The sequence below is a fragment of the Episyrphus balteatus genome, chromosome 3, assembly GCF_945859705.1.
Source record: "Episyrphus balteatus chromosome 3, idEpiBalt1.1, whole genome shotgun sequence".
NCBI lineage: Eukaryota > Metazoa > Arthropoda > Insecta > Diptera > Syrphidae > Episyrphus > Episyrphus balteatus.
The window spans coordinates 86237862-86255703 of NC_079136.1; the positions used below are offsets into that span (position 1 = coordinate 86237862).

The 17842-nt window shown below is 31.2% G+C and overlaps 2 protein-coding genes and 1 long non-coding RNA gene across 3 annotated transcripts; 2 read left to right on the top strand and 1 right to left on the bottom strand.

The window, feature by feature from the left end:
- The first annotated feature begins 540 nt into the window (after positions 1-540).
- LOC129915802 (uncharacterized) lies at positions 541-2465 on the top strand. Its single transcript, XR_008772371.1, has 4 exons — positions 541-800; positions 881-951; positions 1472-2024; positions 2109-2465. It is a non-coding gene; the product is annotated as an uncharacterized LOC129915802 (long non-coding RNA).
- A 243-nt stretch (positions 2466-2708) lies between these two features.
- On the bottom strand, positions 2709-4341 carry LOC129915801 (cytoplasmic dynein 1 intermediate chain-like). Its single transcript, XM_055995489.1, has 5 exons — positions 3994-4341; positions 3647-3938; positions 3233-3590; positions 3014-3174; positions 2709-2952 (listed from the first exon to the last, which is right to left on the bottom strand). The coding sequence occupies exons 3-5, from the start codon at positions 3399-3401 to the stop codon at positions 2851-2853; spliced, it is 432 nt and encodes a 143-aa protein (XP_055851464.1). The 5' UTR covers positions 3402-3590; positions 3647-3938; positions 3994-4341; the 3' UTR covers positions 2709-2850.
- Positions 4342-7523: 3182 nt separating this feature from the next.
- On the top strand, positions 7524-13406 carry LOC129916064 (45 kDa calcium-binding protein). Its single transcript, XM_055995828.1, has 3 exons — positions 7524-8349; positions 12459-13143; positions 13209-13406. Exons 1-3 carry the CDS (start codon positions 8075-8077, stop codon positions 13281-13283), a joined length of 1035 nt encoding a protein of 344 aa, XP_055851803.1. The 5' UTR covers positions 7524-8074; the 3' UTR covers positions 13284-13406.
- Positions 13407-17842: the final 4436 nt, after the last annotated feature.

Consider the following 17842-nt stretch of genomic DNA (forward strand, 5'->3'; position numbering starts at 1 on the left):
ATCTAAGATATTCACCTACTTTCAATCCGAGATTTAGAATAAAACTCGAGATTTATGCTAAATCTACTTAGCTTAATCTCAGATTTAGGGTAGGTGGAAACGTAGTATTACAAGCGTTTGAAGGAAGCCATATTGATTTTTTTTCTATTTTTTTTAAATCAAACATGGAAACTTTTTTATTTTTATTTGTAATTTTTCGAAAAAACTTTGGTAATTTTATATTTATATTTGTTCAACAATCTTATCTATTAGCATTCATTTAAGACTTTTATCTGAAAAGTGCATTGCGTATATCTCGAAATATTTCCATTTTAATGCAACCATGTCAAACAAATTTTTGATTATTTTTTTCTATGAAAGCTTTTTCAAAACCTCATTTTCTCCGCTTTTTTTCTTGTTAATTTTTTTTAAATATTTCTGTTTAAATTATCGACAACACAACAATTAAACTACCTTGGCACTACTGTTTTTATCGAGAGAAAGTAAAATCGGATAATTAGGTGTGTTTTTTTGTTTATCTATATAGATTTTGTGCAAAAAAACGACATCGAGATTTTTGAAATGAAAACAATTTACGTGTTAATTACAACAAAAACTTTATCTGTATAGATTTTTGAAAAATCCAGATAATTATCCAGATTTTACTTTCTCTCGATAGAAAACAGTACTGCCAAGGTACATTACACTTATTAAATGTCAGATTCCAATAAACGACAGCTGCAGTTGACAGATATATGACAAAAAAAAATTTAATATTTAAAATTGAATTCAATTAGGAATAACAAACAACACAAATCAATGTAAGTATAAGCATATTTTTTGGAAAAAGATGAAAATTGTACGATAAACTTTGGTTTTTTTTTTAATTTAATAATTTTAGGATTCACGTGTTTGCAAGAGTGCGATATCTTCCCCAAAATTAAAGAAAAAAACCTGAAAAGGAGATGGAAAGTAAATCAATTTATTCTTACGGCTCGCGTACACCAAATCCGTCATCGGCCGAATTATGCTCGGGCGTTATCGGCCGAACTCGGCCGATAGAACCAAGCACATAGAAAGAAAAGAGAGTGCGTACACCACTGAAAGTGACATCGTCCGTTGTAGTACGTTGACGTCCGATAATAACCGATCAACCGGCATAATCCGAACTTGTTTGGATTTTTCGTCCGTTGTCGGGTTGATTTATACATAGATATTGCTAAAAGCCTTTTCTTTCCAAAAAATTGGCGGTATGAACTTTCAAAAATATAAATTTCTACAAAATATTCCACTGAAAATAATTATTATATGCACTTCAAGTTTCGCAAAGTCAGACTACAGACCGGCAGTGACGTCCTAGATCGGAAGCAGTGTATGCAGACGATTGTCCGAGAAAGTCGTCCGAGTAGTTCCGACCCGATGTCGGCCGATAATTCGGTTTTAGTGTACGCGAACGGTTACAATGAACTAGCGTATTAATCTTTTTTTCTAGGAATTATTTCACAAAAGAAGAATTCTGTGTACTATGCGCTTGGGTCTTAATCGTGTCGGTACCTTCAACCCTCACAGCCAAAATGTAATGTCAAATGCTCTTGGAATGCGCGCTCGTTTGCGAAAACGTCTATTCTTAGACGATCAACATGAATAAATGATAACAAAGCTCTTGTTGTTAATAAATTGCATCGTTAGAATGCCCACCACAAAAACAGTCTCTTACATTTTTAAAATGATACACGTCATGTATGCGTGCGCTGCGAAGAAAAGCAAATACAAACATACCTCCCGACACATATTCCCCCAGGAAACACTTTTCATCCCAAACAGCAGACAGCAACAAGCAAGACAATCCTAACATTGCATTATGCAGCTCATTCAACACCCAAAAATCCTTCAGCTCCCGTTGATGAAAAACCATTTCATAAGAGATCGCTTCACTGCGTTCAAACTTGGACGACATGTGCATGATAAGTGAAGTGTGGAAACAAATGGCATGTTGAAAGTGGTAATTGTTTCAGAGCATCATTTAGCTCCCCAATTGGTTGCAGGTAATATTTTTATTGATTCTCCTTTTTTGGTTCGATATATTCCTTATGTACTCTGCCTGCATTGATGTCGTTTTGTTTCTGTAGGACATGTCTTCTACAAATGGGTCTAAAGCCCCCATCGAGCTCCCGAGAAAATCTGCATGAATCTTCTTCGCAATTGCTTTCCCCTCCTAAACAGTTATGCAGAGGGAGGAATTAAGGCAAAACACATGGATTCCCAACCCAACTTAACCAACCCTACAACTGGACATCCGGGTCTGAACAACTCGAGTACGGCAGACTTTTTAAACTAAGTTTATCCATGTATTATATTTGTTTATATTTTATAACTTTGTCATTATTATTTAACGTTAGACCCCCTTTGTGCCATCAAAATTTTAAATGTATCTTAGAAATAAGTTATTTTATTATTAAATTGCAAATTGCAAAATTAAAACGTAATCCGTTTTGCTTTTTCTCATTAAGATTTATCTGACAAGTTTCCAATCCGATATGAAAATTAAATGAACAAATTTGTGCGCGCCTCACTGCATAATCTCGGAACTGCACTTTTACATCAGACTTACAAAATGTTTCCATAAAAAATTCAACACATAACTTTGTATTAGTTTTTAGAAATAAAAAACATACTCAAAGAAAGAATTACTCAGCTTTTGACAAAATTTACCTATATATTTATTTAACATTTTTGTTTCATGTTTTTTTTTTTTTTCATAAGTAGGTACCTACTCAGTAAATACTCTTTTACTAATTTTCATTATCATACATACACAAAACAAAAAAAAAAACAATCACCGATGCCGAGGGCACTTCGGTATTCCATAAATCAAGGCGACCACTGCCGTCGACAGAAGCGAACAAGGCGGGATGAATTGGAGACCATAACATAATTTGAATTTTCTTCAAATGAATATAATGGTTTAGTGTCCTACAAGTAAATACAAAAAATGTAATACATATTGGTCGTTATAGTAGATATTAAATTTCACCTTAAGACTCCATAACTTTATTGTCCAATCAATGGACGATGTAAGAAACAAATCACCAAAATCTGTTGTAGATTGATTTGGATGAGTTGATATTCCCGTCACTGGACCCAAATGTTTCTCATAGACTTCAGACACACCCGAACGTATTCCATGTCGATAAGCTTGAGTAGAAACAACAATTTATTTATAAGCAAATGAAAAATCACAACAAACTTTTACCATAATAAACATTGCCATCTTCACTACCCATAACCAGATTGTTAATCTCATTCGATGGAAAGGACATGCAACTGATAGCAATTGGGTTCGATTGCCGTGGCTGCAATTCCAGTGTATCTCCATGAGCAAAGCTTGCCATCGGATGAGATCGATAACACATTGTCTGCATTCTGTGTGCCAACCATTTGCAAACAATACACTGGATGCGTATGTGCAGTTGCACTTAGAGGTGCTCTGCTGGTTTAGCAAAGCATGTTGACATAACGGCACTTTGACAATGGAATACATCTTCGGGTGTTTGTTTTTTATATTTTGTGTTCCAGACCATTACAACACCATCTGGTTCATTGTGACTCTCCTTAAAAAATTTAGTGGGTTTTAGATAGAATCGTAGAAAAAAATACAAATGCAAACCTCATGATTGTGATATGAAACAACAACCAGTTCAGGAAAATGTGTTGGCCAATCCATTGAAGTGACGCATCGATTCTTAGACCATCGGTCTTCGTGGAAATCTCGATTCAATGACAACCTAGCATGTGTCCTCTCATCGTTTGACTCCTATCACCACCTCCAATGTATTCGGTGTAGATGTCGACATTCTCAGATAGAGCCCTTTCGAAGACACGTCCAGCGGGTAAAACAAACCTTTGAAAGTCCGCCGACAAGATGATCATCTGTTTTTGTTCTTCCGATAGTTCCTTAACTGAAAGCACAAATGTTAAATTAATGTAAAGAGAGGAGAGAAAAAATTCACTTACTTTATTTTTCTCTTCAGGTTCTTTTTTGTGTTCAAGTGGTGTTATGGCTGATGCAACTTCCTTCATAGTGGGCAAACCATGTGGTAGAATTCCTGGTGGTAGTTTGGAATGGAACCCATTGTCGATGTGTGGCAGCGATCTCTGTTCGTCATCTCCTTGGGCATCATAAGTAAGCATAGGTAAAACAGGAACAATTCTACGATTTTTTTTGTTTGTTTTTTTTTTTTCTCTCATTTTGTTTAGAGCTTTGTTTTATTAAATTTTAATTTTTTAAATAAAAAAGCAAAAGCAAACTTTTTGACAGACAGTTGTCAAAGTAAATGTTCAGTGCTGCCAAATTTTAACACGGATTCCAAAAATCTCGATGTCGTTTTTTTGCACAAAATCTATATAGATAAACAAAAAAACACACCTATTATCTGGATTTTTCAAATATTTCAAATATGTTGTTGTTTTTAATACGTAAATTGTTTTGATTTCAAATATCTCGATGTCGTTTTTTTGTGCAAAATCTATATAGATAAACAAAAAAGCACACCTAATATATTCAAAACTGGTAATTCAATTTTCTTGAAATTTGAATTTTATTAAAATGGATAAATTATTTCTTTAGCATGACGTACCAAATATTTTTTGGAAAAAATTTGTATACAAAAATTAGTTATTTTAAAAAAAGGGTGATACAATTTCAACAAAAATCCGTATATTCTTCGTATAATCAACTGGCTTACGTCATTTGGAGATTAACGGCCATATTATTCACTAGTTTAAAAAATACATCTGGATGTAAAGAAATTGAAATGTCAAAAATAAATCCAAATTAATGATATTCACTATCACACAGAGAAAAAAAATAGTCATTTTTTACTATTTTTTAACTATTTTAATAGCTAAAATCGGGATAACTATTTTGCATTTGGATTTATTTTTGACATCTGACAATTTTACATCCAGATGTATTTTTTAAACTAGTGAATAATATGGCCATAAGACTATTTAAAAAATAGTTACTGTCGGGATTACTATTTTAAATAGTTAAAAAATAGTTATTTGTCACTATTTTAATAGCCAATCGAAGTACGCGTATTCTCCAAATTAACTATATTAGTCAATTTTAATTATAAAAATAGTTAAATTATGATTATTTAAATTTTATGTAGTCAATAAACGAATATTTAAAACAGTTATCCCCATTTGAATTTTTTACATTTCTTTCCAAATTAATCATAAAATTGAACTAAAATTATTATTTAATATTATAAAAAGATTTAACATTCTTAGCAACTATATAACCAAAAGAGAAAGCGACTCAGCCCTGGGGTCGAATCACGGCGTACGATTACGACATATAGCGACCATACGTATGCGAACGTATGCCGTAATTCGGCCTCTGCATTTCATTTTTACTTGCGATATAGGTACTACATATAGGGCAAGTTTAGGATTCGTAAAAAAATTCGAACTCGAGATCACAATTTTACATGACATTACGATGAAGGAGAATGCCAAAAAAGGGGGTCCGGGAATTCTGTCTTTCTGTCTGTCTGTCTGTCTGTCTGTATATACCTCGTGCTACAGCCTAAACGAGTGAAGTTATTTTCTTCAAACTTGATAGTTAGCAGTTTTTGGTGATTCCCTGAGGGGAAATTGAAATTTTTTTTTTATGACCAAAACTAACGGTACCTGCCATATAATAGAAAAGTTAATTTTATTCAAAAACGGCTTTAAAGATTTTGATTAAAATTTTTGTGTGTAGTATTACACATAAGAGCCAACTTTTGAAATAAAAAAAATATTTTTTGTACCGTTATTAACGGTACCTGTCGGTGTAGAACGGTTTTTTTAGTTTCTGAATATCTCGTACAAAATTAACCCGATTTCAACGAAAATTTTTAAGCAAAAGCGTTTAGATAAAGGTTATATTTTCAAAAAGTGCATTTTTGGATTTTTAAAAAATATTTCAAAATTTTTTTTGAAAAATCAATTTTTTGAAAAGGGGTTGGTGAAAAATTTTGAAATTTCGTTTTTATGTGTAAATTAATTATTTCTTCAAAATGGCATACCAACTTTTTTTTTTGAAAAATGTTAGAAATTTTTTATATAAAAAAAATTATTTTTTTTTAAAACGGCTCTAACGATTTTGGAAAATTTTTTTCCAAAAATATCTTTTTTTGCAAGTAATAAAATGGCATACTTGGTTTTTTGTAAATCATAATTTAAAACGGTGTTTCTTGAATAAAAAGCTTTAACATTAGAGTTACTTTTAGCATAAGAGCAAGTATGTGCGACCCCAGTCGTGCATTTTATTTTTTTTAACGTTTCAGTCGTTTTGAAAAAACAACCTTCTTCCCTTCTGTATAATAAAAAGTAAAGTACCATTTATTTTTGGGCCTAAAAAACATTATTTCCCCTGACCCAAAACCTTTAACCATCAAGTTTAAAGAAAATCGCTTCAGTAATTAAGGCTGTAGCTGAAGATCGAGATATATATATCTCTATAGATATAACTCGGCTCCCGTGGGTCGTAGAGAGCTAATTTTTTTTTAAATTGTAGATAATTTAAAGGACTACAACAGTATTTTATTTTGTTAGCCAATACTTGCACCGTTTACAAAATAATAAGGCAAGAGTTTGCTAAACAAAAAAACGTCTTTGACTTAATATTACTTATTTTTTATTTGTTTCAACAAAAATAGTGTGCACCAAATCGATAGGAAGTTAATGTTGTGACGAACAATCAATAGCTTTATTTTTTGTCGTAGGACATTCTGAAGCCGAGTTATTCCGAAAAAACCATATTTTTGGGTGTTTTCGCACCGGTTTTGCATGCGTTCATTTATCAACTGCTCGGCCATCTTTGGTGATAAAGATCTGATTTTTTCTGTAAAATGCAGGACATGAATAGGCCAACAAAACAAGTTAGAAAAATGTCAATCATGATATAAGCTTTTTTTGAAATAATGACAAAAATGTGTTTTTTAACAACAAGAATTTGACTTTAAATGGCTGCCATTTTGTATTTACTCACTCCAATACAGTGAAATTACATACAACGATAGAAAATATTATAAGGAAGAGAATGTATGTTTATTTTTTGGTCTACGACAATCTGGAGCAAAGATATTAGCTTAGAAGTAAAATATCCCAAAAAATGCATTTTTGTGAATAACTCCGCTAAAAAGAATGATCAGGTGGTGAGAAATTGGGTTTAAGCCTTTTTCAATACACCCCTATCGATCTATGAAATAAAAACTGGCAGTGCCTCTGTGCGCAAGGTCAAATGACGCTTTGACTGGAGTATTAGGCTAAACTCTGGACTGAAGGCTAAAAACTAAAGTTAGTTTATTAATTTGCTCCCAAAGAATTTCGCCCTATATCTTTATTCTTCGAAATTTCCTTCACTACACTAACACTCTTGTTCAACGAATAATCTTCTTACAGATTTGTATGCTATTCGAATGTAGATGGCATTCTTTTGTTTTGTAGCTTTCCCTTTCGTTCAACATCAAAACTATTTCTTTCGCACCAAAAAATTTACCCCTACAGAAACTTCAACTGCTTTGCAGAGTGTGCAAGTTTTTTTTTTCTCACAGTTTGCTATCATTTCACTGTAAAATATTTCAAATTCCTCAACAAAACAACGTTACCTATTATGAAATAAAGAGTTGTTTAAAATACATTTATTAATATCCTAACTTAAATATTGATGAACAAAAAACAATACTATTACTTGAAACATTCAACCATCATCGATATCACAATAGACCTATTAATTACCATTTGAAAAATCGATGCTTTGTCATATTAAAAGTATGAAGAGAAACAACAACAACAACACTAACACCAGCCAGTCAACCCAACTTTCACTTTCAAAAACCTGTTAGGTGGTGTGTAGAGACAGACAGAGACGTCCGCCTCTATTACGCGAGATGAAAATTCGGCATCGTATCGTAACGAAGAAGGTGTGGAGGTAGAATTTGCAAACTATTGCATTTGGGCTTTAGGAATCGGAATCGGATGTTGATGTGATCGAAATCGGTCTTGTTTTCTGCGCGGCGGGTATCAATTTAGGTTAAAAGATATGGCTAATCTTTTCTTTTATCGACCCATTCGATGGCTAAAATGGTCAACACTTTTGGCAATTGTTTTTTATTTATTCTTTATTGGTATCACATTCAATGTAACAATTGGATCGATGAATAAATTAATCTATTCTAAAAAACACAATACCTTGGCTCCAAATTCGGCAGAGGAAAAGGACATTGATACGTCAAGTGAACGCCTGGAACCGGAAACTGTTATTTTGGCGGCAAGTTCAACAGACGAATTAAAAATATTGGAAAAGGCATTTAAAAGGTAAATATTGGAGTGGAATTTAGATTTTAAGTAGGTAGATATGTATGAAAATGTCAAAAGTTCAACATCATGCTTTGTTGTTTTAGTTGTATAGTTGTATTTGAATCGCTAAATTACTTAATCGGGGAAACTGGTTTTGAATGTCACTTGAATTTGTCATGGCGCTAATAGCGGTGAAGAAAGAAAAAAAAAAAGATCTTGTGTTATTTTAATTTTTAATTGATCTTATTGGCAAATGGAAAGGAAAATGATAATTGTTTTGAGAAATTTTCGTAAAAGTGGTAATAGTTGATTAACTGAACAGCTTCGATTTTGATGATTTTTTTTTTTCAAACGTCGGTAACCAAATTTTTTAATCACTATGGATTAAAAATTGCCGCTGTTGCCGTGTTGTTATTTAAAATTAAAATCAAGATTTTTGTGAGCAACTTTTTTCTCAAAATGTTAGGTATTCAAATTAACTATATTTTAAAACTAAAAACATAATTATACCTACTTATTTCTTCTGTTGTTTTTAAAATTTATTAATGTATTTTAGGTGTTACAGTTGTGTTCAAATATTTTTGTTATGATTGAAGTCAACTTGTAGTCCTGTGCATTTATAATTTGACCCAGAAGTTTGTACCACCCCCAAATTTTTTTTGCTCATTCGATAGAGCATTGGCTGAATATCATTACCCTGATTTTTCACACTTGCGAAATTCACCTTTCGGCTGCCATCTTGGATTTTAGTTTTTGTTGAATATCTCGATTTCTATTTATCCTACATAAAAGTTGTGACAAAAAACGTAGGCAATTAAATTTCGCATCTTTTATGTTAAAAAAACTTTTTCGATATTCTGAATATTAAAAAAGTTACAATCCAAAAAAAGGAAAAAAAAAAGACGAAAAAATGACAATTTTAAAGTTTTGAGCACTTTTTATCAAAATTATGAAAAAAACCATCCGAGAAAAGATTATTTACCTTAAAATTCTCTACAACTCAGCTATACAACTTTTTTTTTGTATCAAATTAGGGGTTTTTTTGTATTATTTTGAAATAGTTTTTCCACTTAGGACCTTGATTCTCAAAAAGCCCTTAAATAACGAGCGCCCTAATGTAAATATAATTTTTCATGAAAAAAATCGAAAAAATGTACTTTTTTTCTTAGTACATTTTGTCAATGTTTTTACATGACAAACTACCTACTAAAAAATCACTACCATCTACGATCTGAACGCTTATTAGGGATGGCGGTTGTTAGTACAAAAACCGGTTTTCGGGTTTTCCGGTTTTTTTCCTTTCATTTAAACCGACCGGTTTTACCGGGCCAATAAACCGGTTTTTGGCAAAACCGATTTTCGGTTTTTTTTTTGCTTGATTTATAAAAAAACAAAATTAATCCTAATTTGTCAACCAAAAAAAAAAACAACTTTTCGAAGAAAATCCCTGAGCAAAGCTCTTTTTAGTTTGATTTTGTTATAAGGGCCAATTTATTGACTCTCCATTAAACTTAAATCGCCATTAAAAAAGGGAATTTCAAAATTTAAAACCAAATTCGTTTAATTCAGTCTCTTTTAAGGATTTTTTTGAAGTTTGGCATCATTAACTAATTGAGCATTAAATTTAAAAGTCGTTTTAGTTAAAACACCAAATTCGACCTTTTAAGAGGGATTTTTAGAGCAAACGAAGGTTTTAAACAGGATTTCTATTTATTCACTCTCCATTAGCGTCAAATGTCATTTCATTTATTATTTTATCAAACAAAGTTTCAGTCTAAGTTAACAATTAAAAATGAATAAAACATGCATGAATATGGAAAAATGGGATGGTGAAAATGTGTTCAATCAATTTCATAAGACCATAACGTTTGGTAATTGGTAACTTTGGTTTACAGAACAAGTCGTTTTTGTGTTTTTTTTAGTTCAAACGACATGTACTTTATAGGGATGAGTTGCTTCAGGTTTTGGCCACTACTGGCATATCTCTCTCGCCAGACAAGAATATATTTATAGGTTTGCCAGAAATTTTTGAATCTATGGATATGAGGGTTAAATACACAACACTTCATTTGAGATTTTTAATAGAAACAAAATTCAAAGAAATTAATGCATTTCTTATCCACTTCACAGAGCGCAAAAGAGCACAGAGAATATAAACACGACTAGTGAAACTAATCAGGGTTGAGATGCTGCGTAATCCTTATCATCTCAAAAATTACAATATTTTCAGCCTTTGGTTTTTAGCTGCAAATACTTACGGGACATGATTTTTGTGTTTTGATATTGTTTATCCTTCAAATCTTCAAATTTAAATATATTTTATTTGACAAAAATTTAGCGGCGAACCCCACAGGCGGATCACTAGTGTGAAGCAGTTACGTGGGATAGTTATGATCCCCTCGACATCGAGATCATAACAGCGCCGAGAAAAAGGAAGAAGAAGAAGAAGACAAAAATTTAGCTTTTGACAGTTTGATTTTTCAAAAAATAACTCTGGGATATTTTTAATGGAGTTTTAAATTTAAAGTTTCCATTAAAAGTAAAGACTTTAACTAAAGCAGAGTGAATTAAATGAATTTTTAATGATGGAAACTTAAAGACGTCAATAGATTAACAAAGCTTTAAACTAAAACGACAAATTTCAAAATTTAATGGAGGCTCAATAAATTGGCCCTAAGAGTTCTTAACTCACTCTTAATAGGAGTTTTGAGGAATTTGTTAAGCCGAATATGAATGAAAATTTATAATTATATGGTAAGTTGAGAGAGGGAATGAATGTTTTGAGGGTTTTCACTTTTTTGTCTCGTCGGATCTTTTTTTGTTGGACGTTTTTTTTTCAGCCGGTTTTTTTTTAGTTTTTCGTTTTTTTTTTGTAAAAATCGGTTTAAACCGCGAGGACAAAAAACCGAAAAAAACCGGTTGACCGAAGCAAAAAAACAGAAACCGGTTTAAACCGGCCGGTTTTTCCCATCCTTAACGCTAATCCTAATAGGGTTATAACAACAAAAACATTACTGTTAAAAAAAAGAGCAAAGTTTTCCTATGTTGAAATTATGGTGGCACAAAAAGTACTAAAATGTAAAAGTGTACCAAGTTCTAAAGGTTGGCTTCAAATTTGTATATCAATAAAATTTTGATTGTTTACTTGACAATTTTTCTTTTAATTACCGATTTTTAAAGTTATTTCAAAAATTGCCAATATGAGGAGTTTGTTTTTGACTAGTTCAACAAATGGAGTGAGTTTGAAATTTCTGGCATATTTGGTATAAAAGTTAGAGGGGGGTCGAAAATGGCCTGAGTTCTTTCCTGTAAATAAGGGTGTATTGCCAAAGTTTTTTATGATGATAAGAAGATTTTCATATTAAATATAATGGATTTCCGCTTAATTTAAGATGGAATAAACCATGCAGAAATCCGCTTAATTTGGTCTTTTTCTCTGTGCATACGTAAAATGATTTTTTACCGAAAAACGGGGAAAATTAATTTTTTTTGTCCCAAATTTTTGACGTTTTCAACAGTTTTTAATGTGCCCACTGGAATATCAATTTTGAGGGATGAAAATAAAAATTCGCTCAAAATTAGTTCTCCCGAGTTGTCTCATACATATTTTTGGTGTTTGGTATTAACATAACTGCCAAAATGGGTATGTTTCATTTATGGCTTTCAAAAATCTATAAATGTTTTAAAAAGCTTTTATCAATTTAAAATGCTATTTCACTCTATTAGGCTAAATTATTTACTCAATTTTTAATTTTTTCCTTAAAAAAGAAGTAATGAATTATAGCTATAACGTTCCAACACGAAATAAAAAGAAAGGTAGGCCTAAAAACTCCTGGTACAAGCAAATGCAAAAACACCAGCATTCAGTTGGCCTCAGAAACGGAACAATACAAAACCGGGAGGCTTGCCGCCGATTTCTGAGGTCAACCCGGCGAACCCCACAGGCGGATCACTAGTGTGAAGCAGTAACGTGGGAAGGTTATGATCCCCTCGACATCGAGATCATAACAGCGCCGAGAAAAAAGGAAGAAGAAGAATGAATTATAGCTATGAATTCCTCACTTCTTTTGATTCCAGTAGCAAATTATAAACTAACCGAATGATATAATTTTATTTTAAAATTCCAGCGCTGATAAAAATCGAGACTCATTTCTTGGTATCCAAGAACTGGCCAAATATATTAACCGAAAAATAATCGAACACATTGAGTGGGCCATCGAAATGAATCCAATTGAGTTCAGCAAAGTAGACAGAGATCCTGGTGACGGACTGATAACATGGGAAGAATATCACACTTATTTTCTCAAAGAACATGGTGTCGATGAAAACGAAATTAAAGATCATAGTGAAGTTAAGCATACATCACTGGATCGTAAGGCAAAAGAAGAAATGATGCGTGACAAAGCACGTTGGTCAGAGGCGGCTCGTATTGATCTCTTCAGCTTAACACTCGATGAATTTTTGGCTTTTCGTCATCCCGAATCGAGCACTGCCAATTTGCTCAGTTTGGTAGATGATCTTTTGCGACTCTTCGACATAGATGGAGATGATCAATTGTCAATTGAAGAATTTTCTGATGTCACAGTAGACGATGATGATGATGTTTATAGGAGATCAGTTATTTCCAAAACTGTCGAAGAACGTCGAGAAGAGTTCAAGAGGATTATCGATAAGAATAATGATGCTAGAGCAGATCGAGGAGAACTACTCAATTATGTTAACCCTAGACACCCAAGATATGCTGTACAAGAAGCTGCCACGCTTATAAGTTTAACTGATTCTAATAAAGATGGAAAGTTATCTCTCAAAGAGGTAAGAAGTTATTTGACGATTTTTTATAATAATCTTATTGTTTTTTTTTTTATGTACATTTTTAGGTTCAAGATAGCGCAAAAATATTCCTTCAATCTAAAATGATCGACACTGCTAATAGTTTTCATGAAGAATTTTAGGCACGACAACTATAAAAAAGCCTCCAATTCATAAATACTCTATTGACTTTCAGCACAATTTGATTCTCATGTTCAATTTTAATCACCGTCCTGGGGCAATATTTTTCATATATACTCGTAATTAAAATACAGGGTGTCCCACAGTCACCGCCCCAAATGAAAACCATGGATTCCTGAGGTCATTTTAAGTCGAAAAACTTAAGAGGTAATTTTCTCTTTTTCGTCCCGTTTTTGAGTTACCACGGTTTTTATGATTTTTTCTCTTTTGTCCTTTAACTGGCCTTATCTTTGCCAAACTACGTTTGATTTGAAAGATTTTTTTTGCAACCAATCAAAAATTTATTGCAGTTTAAGTTTGTCTCAAAACTTTTTTTTCTGCGGACAACCGTTTCTCCACAATTTTGCATCAAACACAACTTTTTTCGTTTTTTAAGTTGTTTTTTACACTTTCATATTATTTAAGTCAAAAAAACACGTTAATGAGTATAAATTTTTTGTGCATTTTATTAAAGCCCAGTTTATTTTCATAAAAAAAAATAAGTTTTATTTCATAAAAAAGGCTACTGAAAGTAATTAAAAAAAATAAACAAACTGAGTGAATGAAAAAAAAAATAATTTTTAAATAAAAAATTAATTTAAATGAATTAAAAACTTTTTCTGAGCAATTGTGGTTAAGAAAAGAACAAATAGATAAAGCTCAGAAAAAGTTTTAATTCATTTAAATTAATTTTGTATTGAAAAATTATTTTTTTTTTAATTCACTCAGTTTGTTTATTTTTTTTAATTACTTTCAGTAGCCTTTTTTATGAAATAAAACCTATTTTTTTTATGAAAATAAACTGGGGTTTAATAAAATGCAAAAAAAATTAATACTCATTAACGTGTTTTTTTGACTTAAATAATATGAAAGTGTAAAAAACAACTTAAAAAACGAAGAAAGTTGTGTTTGATGCAAAATTGTGGAGAAACGGTTGTCCGCAGAAAAAAAGTTTTGAGACAAACTTAAACTGCAATAAATTCTTGATTGGTTGCAAAAAAAATCTTTCAAATCAAACGTAGTTTGGCAAAGATAAGGCCAATTTAAGGACAAAAGAGAAAAAATCATAAAAACCGTGGTAACTCGAAAACGGGACGAAAACGAGAAAATTACCTCTTAAGTTTTTCGACTTAAAATGACCTCAGGAATCCATGGTTTTCACTTGGGGCGGTGACTGTGGGACACCCTGTATATTTCAGCATTTTAAATGTATTTTTACTTCAACTAATCGGTCAAGTGATACTATAATGGGATCGTATAGTTTCTAAAAATAAATAAATAAATAAAAAAAAAAAAAAAAAAAACAATGTAGAGCTGTAGACTTACAATTTTGTTATAAATGTATTTTTCAATGTAATAGTTTTTAAGATATTATTAAAACAACAACAAAACATAAGACGGATTGTTATAATTTTTATTATTATTTTTAATGCAATATTAAATCATTGCGTTTTGCAGCAAATTTCCGGAGATCAATACTGTAAGACTCATTTTAAGAGAGTAAGTAAGAAAGATTAGAAAAATGTATTTTTTTTTTTTCATAAATCCAATATCCAAAAGGTCAATGGTAAAAGTTACTTAGTGGCTGATTAAGCTTTTTATATACATATATAATCTGCCCTCAATTTGCCCAGTGTAATTAATTTGTTAATTTAAACCAAATAGTTACATATATAAAATCATATTTGTGCGGCTGTGAAATACATCTTCTATATTTTTCTGCCTCCAAAATTTTCTTGAAAAACCTTCTTAAAAACGTTTTATGTCTTTGTTTCGAGCTTCCTGTGCTTCCTCTCTTGGATGGAAATTGAATTTCGACGTCCAACCAGGGTTTTAAACTTATTTTGAAAAGCTCTTTAAAAGGGATTTCTTCCACATATTAAAAACGAAAATACTACATGAAATTATATAACTTTTTTTAAATTCTTTTCATCAAACATACCCCATAGCAATAGAACCCATATTGTTTTATTGTAAAAAAAATAAACAGAGCCAAAAAAAAAATTACTAAGAACAAGCTTCTTGGACTAAAAAAAATCTTCAAATCAAATGCGGCTTAGTTAAAAGTTCCCACTTTTAAGACTTTTATTTTAAAACAAAGTTACACATACACCCCAGTTTCCCGTAAATCGAATTACTCAAGAATGTAGTATTTGCTATGAAGAATCGAGAACTCCAATTCAGCGTTCGATTAATTGAAATAGAAAAACAAAAACAATTTTTCACCCATGATATTTTGAAGAACTTTTACGATTCCTAATTATTTTATCATGGTAAACGAAATATTCGTGAACTCAACAACAGAGTGCTGCCGGTTTTCTGAAATACCATACAATCTTTTTTTCCACAAACTTATGTTTTTAGTATTGTTACATTTATCAAAATAAATCGTTTAACGATATGTTTAGCATGGGCAAGAATTATGGAAACACCTATAGATGTCAGATATCTAAGGATTGAAATAAGATATCGACATAAATTAAATGGGATCGGGTCAAAATTCTGGCTTCAAAATTCTGCTTTTCAAAATTCTGCCTTTTTAGCGAAAATTCTGTTTTTCAAAATTCTGCTTTTTTTCTACTCAGTTTTTCAAAATTCTGCTTTTTAAAATTCTGCTTTTCAAAATTCTGCAAGCATTATATTTGAACAAAAAAATTCTGCCAATTCTATTTTTTTTATAGCATATGCACTCGCACTGGCTAAAGAAAAATACACCTCATTAATGTAATTCAACATTGGTACTTTCCTAATTTTTTTTTTATTTAAGTGTCGCAAATATTTTTTGAATTCCATATACTGACTTTCTTTCAAATAAAATATGTAAACTAATTGGAACCGATGTTGTTTGATACAAAATATTCCTTTTCTTATTCAAATTTTTGAACATTCATCTTTTTTTGATAAATTAATAAATTTTTAATTATTTTCGGAAATGTTTTGTATTAAACCTTTTCTTAAAATTTTCAAATTTATTCATTCATAAAACAAAAATTACCTAATAAGCATTTAAAAAATGACAAATTTTCAAAAAGATGATTTTACAGAATTCTGCAATAAATTAAAAAAGGGTTTGGAAAATGTTAAAAAGCGCGCACTTTTTAACATTTTCCAAACCCTTTTTTAATTTTTTGCAGAATTATAAAAAGCAGAATTTTGAAAAACAGAATTTTGAAAGCAGAATTTTGACCCCAACCAAAATTAAATTCAGTTACCAAGGTTAGTATTTTATCTAAAAAATTAAATTATTAACGATATTTTTAAGTGTAGTATTAGAATTGCAATTTCTGTTGAAATGGGTCAGGGTATGTCATAGTAACGTTTTCTTAAATCCCTCATAAACTACATCATTATTGCAGAAAAGTTCTCAGTTTGGGTCCTTCATAGGTCATAACTTTAAAGGTTCTAATAGGTTCAAATAAATAAAGCAAATACTATTAAATTGTGAAATAAAGTTGTTGTAGGTGGGATTTTATACAATTTAAAAAATCTGAATTTTTGGCGAAAATGTGAATTTTATCAGAGCATCCCCAATTCGTTATTTCCATTGACGGCCCATAAAGGGGATAGGATTTGGTCTCAGAGACCACTTAGCATAAGTTATGAGCAGTACGTAGTGAATTGAAAGAGAATAAGTCAATTCAGATGGGTTCTAAAAACTCACAAAATATCGATTACCGTGAAAAACGAGCTTCGAGGCTTTTCCATTGTGAAATAAAAAAAAGTATCAGAATATGTTCAAAAGACCACAACGCATTATCCATGATCTGAAAGAAAAGTCCAAAATCGCTCCACTCTACTTAACAAGATGTATTGGCTTACCTCAGGATTTATATTAACCCAAATAACTTAATTCATAAATTTGTTGGAGAGCTGAAGTATCTCTTTTAAGACTGAAGACTACCTTGTTCCAATATAAACCTTGTTCCGTTCTGTTTATAATAAAAACACTGCAAATGACTTAAAAAACATTTATCCATTCTACAAATTGGAAATGCAAATTCAAAATAAAAAAAAAAAGAAAAAAGATGTTCATACCCACACGAATGACGTTCGTGAAGTATCAATAAATTCCTAGTCGTTGCATAAAACATTTCACTATAAAAAAAACCTTGGTTTTTTGAAGCCACCCTAATGCATAATTATTCTGTATATTAAAGTGCAAGTACATAAACATTTTTTACAAAAACTAAAGCCATTGGTTTTGTGGAATTTTCCAATTGATGTCATGTAAGATTTAAGAACCCCGCTGTCAACAGGATAGAGATGACGTTATTAATAATGTTCAGACGCATAACATACTATCGATATCAGTTCATTTCAGAGATATTAGACAGGTATTTGAATCTTGACAGGTGTGGAAGCGGCAGTTGAACCGAATTACTTTAAATAACTTTATGCACAATACTTAAAATGCCTTTATTTTTTTCATTTTTCGACTAATAACCGCATTTCCCTTTTTTAGAAACCCAAATGTTTTTTTTAAGGATTTCGAATGCCACAAGTGGTTTGATTATACAGTCTG